This window comes from Charadrius vociferus, unplaced genomic scaffold (assembly GCF_000708025.1).
Source record: "Charadrius vociferus isolate BGI_N301 unplaced genomic scaffold, ASM70802v2 scaffold637, whole genome shotgun sequence".
NCBI classification, from domain to species: Eukaryota; Metazoa; Chordata; class Aves; order Charadriiformes; family Charadriidae; genus Charadrius; species Charadrius vociferus.
The window spans coordinates 228,901-238,360 of NW_009649197.1; the positions used below are offsets into that span (position 1 = coordinate 228,901).

Consider the following 9,460-nt stretch of genomic DNA (forward strand, 5'->3'; position numbering starts at 1 on the left):
TGGGCTAGACATGTAACAGCGCGCACAGCGAGTGGGGACTTGTCTGTGGGAACCCAGCCTTTGACCAGGCTTCATATCCCATCTGAGTTTGTCTTGTCTTTCTGTTCTGGAAAGATCTTTCTTTCCATAATTTTTGTTAAACAAAACAGGCTGCATCTAAACAGTTTACTATGTTATTTTTCAGCACTGTGGTCCGTGGTTGTATTTGTGTTGGTATAGGTTATGTATTTGAATGCTTGGTGGAATTCGTGTTCTGTAGTCTTAAGTATGCAGCTGGATTATCCTGGAATATCCATAGTGGTTTTATATTTAGGGGTTTTAGCTGAGATGTTTTCTCGTCTGTTCATTAAATGAGGGATCCTCTCTCTAGAGTATTTATTTCAATCGAATGTAATTAAGGTGATTTTCTTCACAAGGAATATACGAATATATGTGAATAAAGAGAGACTTACCATAGTAGGTTTCAGTCACACTTTAAATTACCTTGGGAAGTTTGTTTCAATATGTAAATACATGTATGCACAAGTTGATGCACATCTTCAACTAAGGAGAAGGAATTGTCAGTTCTTCTCTTTTTTACTTATTGAATTTCTGCAGCTTCCTGCTCTGTGAGAACAAAAGTGCTTTGCAGTACTCAGCTGTAGCCTTCTGCCTTATTTAAAAGGCCCATTCAGTACACCTTGGCTAGAGAGGATCTCAGCTGTGCTATATGTGTTTAGAGCAATAGTGAGATTAAATCAAGGCAACGATGACATCTTCAAAGTTTGCACAGAGAGACAGATTACATTTCTATCAGTAAGAAGGTTGTTTTTTAAAAAAAAGCCAATGTGGAAGATTAGAGAATGGAAAAGTGCTTAACTTGGTTATATTTTAAGATGTTGGAGACAAAAAATTCTGGAGTCCAATACATAAGTAAAGATCTAAAGGATATTAAAAAATGAACAAAGGTGTCTAAGAAATGGAGTAAAGTTAATCAATAAATAGTTCTTTAAATATGCACTGTACAAAACAAACAAAAGGAAAGAAAGCATTGATCAGCATGTGTTGAAAGCTAGTGACAGGGATTAGTCTGACTCCACAAAAGACTTAAATCTTCACATAGTTGTTTGAGCAAGATAATATTGTCCAGTCCCTGAAGTGCTTTTATCTTGGTAAGACGTATTCTAAAGTATCTTCAACAAGACAGTGATAGCTATTCAAGACTGACAAAAGACCATAGCTGCATTAAACTCACCGTTTGGAAAAAATAACAAAAGAAATAAAAAAGAAAGTATTTAATTAAGACTTAGGTTAAAATACAAGCAAAATTAAGCCTGTTTGCACACATTACTTTAATCAATTTCTTTTAATAAATAGATAACTTTTTTTAATTATATGCAATGTTTAAGTGAAATTACAGTTCATAAGTATGTATGTTTTAGTTGTGGTCTTAAGCAGCAGGTGCTGAAATTGGTATTCAGGCAGAATAGATTAACAGTTGCTGAATGGAACAATTCTTTAACTATTTGCAGTGTGATCCACCTCAACATAAGAGTTCAAAATTTGTAAGATTAGTCCTTTGTGTATTGCAGTGGAAGTGGAAAGTGGATAATTCTGTTTACACAGGCTAGTAAAAACAAACAAACAAAACAAAACAAAAAGACCTCAAACATTTAGTTCATTGCCAATGAGATTTACTGTCCAGATCTGAATTTTATACTTGCCAATGAGGAATGGTCTTAACGCCCTACTGGAATTAGTTTTACTGCAATATTATCAGGATTTCCTACTGAATTACAACCTTTCCAGATATTTTAGAAATGTAAAAAGTATAAGTTACTATATTTGCTTCTTTTTATTAAGAATGGTCTTAATGCCCTACTGGAATCAGTTTTACTGCAATGTTATCAGGATTTCCAACTGAATTACAACCTTTCCAGATATATTTTAGAAATGTGAAAAGTATAAGTTACTATATTTGCTTCTTTTTATTTTGAAGACAATATTTTAAAAGTTCAGCTTTTAGAATTTCAAAATTAAATGAGAGAAAAGAGTCAACAGAAACTGAGGACATTTTGCATCTTAGAAATGCCTTCTGAATCGCTGTGGTGTTCTTTGAGTAAGCAAGTAAAGAAGTAATTAAGAAATAAAGATTTGCTCCTTGTAACTTTATTTGAAATAGCTTATGGAAAGGGACTGGGACACTTAGAAGAGACAAATGACTGTATATAAGATTCCAAACGTTTAGTAAGAGCACTGTGATATTAATTCTTGAGAAGTTAATAATTAGTATGGATTAGGACACTGTACATAGTCTTCAGCCATTATAACACCAGATAGTATTTGACTGAAGTTCCAGTTAGGGGTAGATTTTTTTTTTTCAATATTTGTCTAGATTCACCTTGATGTTATCATACAATATTTTCTTCTTATGAACCTGAAACTTGGAGTTACTGTCAGCTACTTGACTGGTATTAATTTTGATGGGGGTGTCTGCACTGAAGATCTCCAACCTAGAAAGAAAACGTAGGTTTGTCAGTGTACAGTGCTTGTACTGTGCTTTGATGACCCTACATATTGGTTTTCTACCTAAAATATATGAATGAAAATACTGGTTTGTATGTTGCATGTTTGAAGAAACTGATCTTAAAAAATAACAAACTGTTTAGCTTGTTAGCACTTTGGACTAGAGAAGTAGCTGAAATAATAAAATATAACACTTACAGAACTGTTAATGAATTCAGTGTGTGAAACTCCAGTAGCCTATCAGCTTCTGTCTGCTGTCATGAATGAGTGTTTTCTCATGTTTTCTTAGCTTTTTTTTCTTTTTTTTTACTTTCATTCTGTTCCTGTTTTAAAATTAATTATATTATGACATTTATTAAGGAATTATTTTTTTTTAAATAAGACTACTATGAAAGCAATATCTGGTGCATTGTAGCATAGTAGTCATTGGGTTCCATCCAAGTTGATTGAATTAATTTTTTACTGTGGTATGTTGCACATAAGCTTCAAGTACAGGGAATGACATGGGAGTAAGGCATTGTAATCACCATTCAAGGAAAAAAAAACTTACATTTTTTTGGTTGCTAAAAAAGAGCTCTTGTGGGACCTTATGAGAGCTCTGATGGGTCTTGCCTTAAGCCAGAAAAACTGCATGGTTGTAGGGCTCTTTATCCTACTGACAGTAGAATTTTTCTAAAAAAGCTTAAAAAATAGCATGTAGGGCAGAGAAAATATTAAACTATCCTGATTTTTGTTAGTATGTGTATCTCAGTGTGTATTGGGACCGCTCTCTACAACTTTGCTATGAGGTCACGATTCTATGAACCTTATCTAGACAAGAGGTTCAGGGAAGCATCCATTCTGTTGAGGAATTGGCCGACCCGGACCTCCAAATCTCCCGTATCTGTCCATCAGTAGTGAAATCATGATGTGCTGAAATCCACTTTTTGCAAGTATTGTTTTCTGATGCTTTCATAATTCTCAATTTTGCTATTCACAGAGAGCGAAGAAGTGTACCAGCGCCAGGTGCTGTCTATTTCCTGTATCGTCTTTGGCATAGTCGTAGTGGGCATGCTTTGTGCAGCGTTCTACTTCAAAACAAAGTAAGAGCCTTTGTCTAGCGTGTTTGTTATTTAGCTTCTGTCCTTTTTACGGCTTTGCAATTCTTCAGTTTCTCCCCTCCTTTTGAAGCTGTTGTTATCTCTGGACAGGCTACAACAGTTCCCCATGGCTACACTATCTAAGTCCAAAAAAAAAAGTAAACAGGAGTAATATGTGTTCTTTTTTCTATTTTCTGATATCAGGAAAGAAGAGATTATGTCCTTTCCAGTTCTTATTTTGACAATAGTAATTTTATGTCTTTTGCTATCAGTGCAATAATCGCTTTCCTCTTTTGAAAATAAAAGTTTAAACACACCGTCTCTTTTTTGCATTTTATTTCCTATCCCCGAATGTCCCTTTTGTTTCTGTATGCTGAGAACAAAGAACAAATCTGCAGAGAGAGACAAGTTCTCTGCAGATACCTGTAACCTGTAGCTAAGAGTTGTAAACTGCTGATGTAGGTGCCTAACTGCAATCTAAGTATGGTGGAATCTTCTGTACTAAACTGTTTTCAAGTTAAATACCTTCCACTCTGTTCTTTATCTTCCCAACTAAACATTATTTTATAATATTTATTGTTATGTGTGTAATTTGAGTTGCAAAAGCCTCATGGCAATTACACGACATGCTTCTCAGTGCCACTGTATCTATAACTATGTTCTGTATGGTTGTCATCCCTCATTCCTGTTCCAGCTGGAGCTAATGAGAGAACACCTATCACAGAAATATTACCTGCATGAGGTTAGTCATGGTGACTGAGCAACAAAAATGTAGAGGTTTGCACTATTTAAAAGTTTGGATGCTTATCTGAATCCCCCTTTTTAGAATTTATTTTAATAGGTAGGAAATCTGGTGAGGATTACTTTTTATTTTTGAAAAAATGTAAAATTTGTTGACATTTCTAAGAGGAAACAAAAAACAAGTTGGAAAAGTCACTAGATCTTTTTTTATTCTTTTTCATCCTCCCAAACTTCAGGGGTAGTTTGTGCATGATTTGAGCGAAGGTTTGAGTTCGTTCACGTTTCATCTAAACACTCCCACCTGTTCTCATGTCTTGAGGGATTTTGTTTAATTGTTCTTTGGACCTAGAGTGTGACAGGGATGCTAGCGGGGAGGATGCTGTGGCAGGACAGTTCCTCTCTGCAAACTCCTCGGTTGTGGGATAAATTGTGAGCAGAGACAGCCATTTTGCCACTGTATTAGAAATGTCATTATGCATTTTAGATCTGCAGAAGAAAGAAGAGAGAATAAGATGTTCCTATTCTTCCTGGAAAGGCTTAAGGGGTTTACTGACGAAGAGAGATTCAGAAAAGGCAGAAAGGGATTGTCAGTTGGAAAAACATGCAGTCAACAGCTGAGCATAGTGCAAATAAAATGTCCCTCTATTATTCAGCTTGGGCCCCTCTTGGGCTTGCACTGTTGTAGGGAGTGGTGGAGAGCTGGTTTGGAGCAGCCTTCCAAATACCATGACTTGGATGAGGTCATGGGGAGAGCTATGTCTAAAAATAATGAGTAGAAATAATGCTTCAAAGATGAACTCACAAGACAATAGTGCTTCGTACCTCAGCAGGAGGTGAGGGTGTTGGGTTTGGGTTTTTGTCTGCGTTATAAGTATGATAGTTAAGACTCACTGGGAAGAGTTGAAGTGTGCTTATGCCAGATTCTGGGAACTGAGGTTTGAAGAGTAATGAGAAAATGAGCACCTTCAGTTCAGTCAAGAGATCTTATCAAATCTATGAAACACAGTAATGGTAAGGTACTAATCAATCCCTAACTCCCTGGCTGTGGCTCCACCTGGCACGCTGTCCAAAAAGTAAATACGAGTGTCTAGACTGGGTTGCATAGAGGCCACATAAAACAGTATTGTAATTGCGACATCAGCCAGCGTCTTAAGGGTGTAAAATCCTACAAATTTAAAGTGCCTCAACCATTATCATATGTTATTTTTTAGTCAACAGATTTTCAGGAGTTTCTTCATCAGGCAGATGTATCTTGACCACGCGTAAGAGTTATCAAAGGATTCCTCCTGCATTGGGGGATAATCCTTACATTTAATTTGATGTATCAAAAATACAGAATATTGCTAACAGCTGCAGAAACTCTGAATGGTGCACCCTTTAAGAAAAAAGTTTCCATGAAGACACTGACCCTGACTTTCTTAGTCTGACAATTGTATAATACCTGCTGCTAGAAATACACATTTCCTAATGCACCATTAAACTAAAAGTCCTTCTTTAAAATAAATTCAATCTGAGGAAGTTTAGAACTCTAATTAAACACTACGCCCTTCCAATTATTCCTTTTTGGGTAATCAAGAAAGTGCTGTAAATGTTAGCAACAGAGGGAGAGTACAGTAATGGGCTGCTCTTTATGGCTCAGACTTTTATAGATGACTAGTGACTTTATTTCATGCTGCAGTAACAACACTTTATTGCCAAATATCTCTAAAGTAGAACACATAAGGTCCATTTGTTTTGAAAACAAAAACTGTAAAATCAATAAATTAATTGGTGAGTAACTTTGAATTATTAATAGTTTCTAGTTTTATAACTGTGCATGCTATACTTTGGCAAGATGAATATGCATAAACCTAATATTAACGTTAGGTTGCATGCTGATAAAAGGAAATTAATTATTAGATTGTTTTGCTCAGTAAATTGCCTTCAGGAATCTCAGTTTTAATGTTAAAGGTTGCAGAAGTGAACCTGAATATTCCAATTTACTTACACGTATTTATAGATGTAGAAACAACTTAAACCCAAAACGTTTCTTGAAGTGTCTTTGCTAAAATTTCGAAATTCAGTATAGAAAGACTGTATTTCTTATCAACACTTCCCTGAAACCACTTCCTTCTGAAATTTGGCTCTGCACCGATTGCTGTCCAAAAGCTGCTGGTGGCATAGCAAAGTGCTGCTGGTGTTGCTGACGAGTTCTTGGCCTTGTTGAGTGGTGACCAGGGCCTTTGCAGGTTCATTGCTGGAGATGCATCTGCTGGGGAGAAAAAGCAAGAAGGGAAGGAAGGAGAGAAAGAATTAAAATCGTATTTTGGAGATATTTATTGTGATCATTAAAGCTGATAGTCTCAGACAATGTAGCTTATCAAAAGAATGGAGACTGATAAAAGAGCTTAAATATATTTTGCTAACAGTTTGTGCCCAGCTATCTGTTGGCAGAAGATAAAAAGAAATATTTAAAATAAAGTTTGCTGCTTCGTATACTCAGTCACGTACAGAACTTCAAAACTCAGTTTGCCAATATAGTGTGGCAGAAACAGAAAGTCTTTATTAATAGCGTAGCTATCCCCTGAATATTGCAAGTGATTCATCTAGCGGTATTCCTAGCTCTGACATAGTGGATCGTACTATAATATGTCAAAAACACAGCCTCAGATACCATACTGATGATTTTTTCCAGATTTAAGCATGTAAGCAAAAGCTGGTCTATTCAAGATGCTGGGTTATAGGTCGAGTCTAATCAGCAACTAGCAGAAACCTTTGATTCTTCAACGCTTTTTATAGTCAGTAGGGGCTAATGCCTGGTGCGTTTGCCAAAATCTTTGTTCCAAATCAGAGCAAAATACTGTTTTAATATGCAGACCTGCTTGCAAGCTATTGTTAAATATGTAATAGATGATCTTACAAAATTCTGCACTAAAACAGCTAGCATGCTATTACAGTAATCTTAAAACAGAAGATCTTTTAAACAGAAGAGCTCTTTTTTTCCTCTCTTAAGCCTCACCAGAAAATGACCACTGCATTGAAATATTAGACAGCAGTGAATTAGCTCAGATGGCTAATCTAATACGGTGAAGTTTTGAACAAAGGGAACCATGGCTATAAAAAGATCATAGCTATGGTAGAAGATCAAACTAACTCTTTCTTATATCTATTTTATTTCTCTCTGCAGGAAGCAAACAAAGCAAATTCATGAACAGCTGAAAGAAACGCAAAATAGGAAAACCTACAGCCTAAATGCTTCCAGCATGATGGCAAAGTCAGAGTGTATGGCACAAAGCCGAGTCCAGCTGCAAAATGTAAGTAATCCTGCCAGCTCCAACACTTAATAGCCTGGCTGAGTTCCTGTTGCTGATGGCAGTACATCACCATGTTGCTGTTAGCATCTGAGCAATGGGAACAAGAATTCTCACGTCTTTCATAAAATGTTTTCTATCAGGCCTTTTAATGGAAAACACCAAGCGGGATTTTTTTTCTTAAGTTATTTCGGTGGTCCTGGTACACCTTGCGGAGCCCCCTAGCTCTGTATCCAGCGGTGGAAATTCCTATTTTAGTTTCTGGCAATACCTTAGCTCATATGTATGGTACATAGGTTAAGCCGGGGGTCTTTCATCTTAAGTGATTTCAATTTCAATTCTTCCAATAATTAATGAACCTGCATGAAAAAATGTAGAGGTATGTCACAGTTGATTCAGAGTAAATTCAAAACCTAGAACTAAATTTACACTTGCAAACTAGCACCCAAGGGAAGACTGTGCAGATGGTCTCATTTTCCTGGGGCTTGAGTTAAAGGGATTTTTGATACCAGGAAGAGATTAGTTTATTCAAACTAAATTTGAAAATTATTTAGTCATTTGCTGTATATAGTTATATGTAAGTTAATACAATCCCACAATGATGAAATACATGAAGGGTATTTGAAATAAGGAACTTGAAGGCGACTCATTTATTTAGCCCTGGATGCAAGGTATTTTCCAATGCATGTCATTTTCTTCCCCCAGGTCATGCACATTTAGTACTGTCTTATTTTTGAACAGTCTTTGGAACTACTGAGAAGGATCCTGATAACAATACAATAGGAAATCATAAAAGATGTATCGGAGCCTTTCTAAATGCTTAATTCTTTTTCTAAAAAAAGACAGTATCTTAGTTTTTCTCAAAGGGCTTGCTACCTTATTTGCCAGATTCCATCAAAATAGTGGGAGTTTACAAAAGTGAGTGCTCGTGCCTGCTTAGCCACAGATGTCTCAACTCCTGGCCTACATCTGATTAATGAAGAAATAAGTGTAAGCCCTTTTAACCAATCCAGAGTAAGCAGAGCCTCCATGCTATGACAGAGGAGCTGTCAGAGCATTACTTGTGTTCCCTTTTTTTTTTTTTTTTTTTTATAGGAGCACCGTTGTGGTTGTGATATGCTTTGTGGTTCAGGAAAAATACGCTACTTCAAGAGGGAAGATAGCTCCACTAAATTGACATAATCACAGTTTAGGGAACATGGAGTAATTCTTTGTTTCACTTTCAGTTCCTTCAGTCGTATATTACTTCTAGTGCCTCAAAAAGGCTGTTGGGAGTGTTGTTGGGTTGTAATGATGGCAACAAAAGGTAAAGTTATAGAGAGCTTTTGTGATGCTTTTGTTCTAGCATATAAAGTAGGTCTTGGTTAACACTAAGAATATGTTCTTTGCCTTTTCCTCATTGTAATTCAGTGCAATATTTTGTCAACCCATCATCACGATGAGCTATTTGATGTCTTCTGAGCAGCTGACAAACACATCAACAAGCTTTATTTAAGTCTTTTTCTTTTGCTGTAACATTAGCCATAATGGCTGAAGTAGCAGTTTGTAGATTCCAGATATTAGAGGTTGAAAACCATTATTATTACTTTTTTTTTTTAATCCAAATTTGCATTTCAGCTTTTAATGCCGTTCAGACTGGTATTATCAGTGCTGGTAATTAACACGCCGTTTTCTTGTTCTTGTGGCTACTTTGCAGGCAGCTGTTTTCTCCTTGCCATTAATGCATTTTCCCTTTGGGAGCAAAGATACTTAGGAAGAAAAACAGAATGACCTTGTGCAGGATGTAGCGTAACAGTGCAGGGTAATAATGGTTTCTATTTTTATCAAGATTTTAGTGCAGGAATG

General features: G+C 36.2%; 1 protein-coding gene across 1 annotated transcript in view; it reads left to right on the plus strand.

Annotated features, from left to right (window-relative positions):
• The window catches only part of NRG3 (neuregulin 3), a 244,431-nt gene that overhangs the window by 212,248 nt on the left and 22,723 nt on the right, over positions 1-9,460 (plus strand). Inside the window, exons 5-6 of the mRNA XM_009888979.1 lie at positions 3,485-3,587; positions 7,492-7,618. Of these exons, the coding sequence (XP_009887281.1) occupies positions 3,485-3,587; positions 7,492-7,618 (230 nt within the window). The remainder of the gene's footprint in view (positions 1-3,484; positions 3,588-7,491; positions 7,619-9,460) is intronic.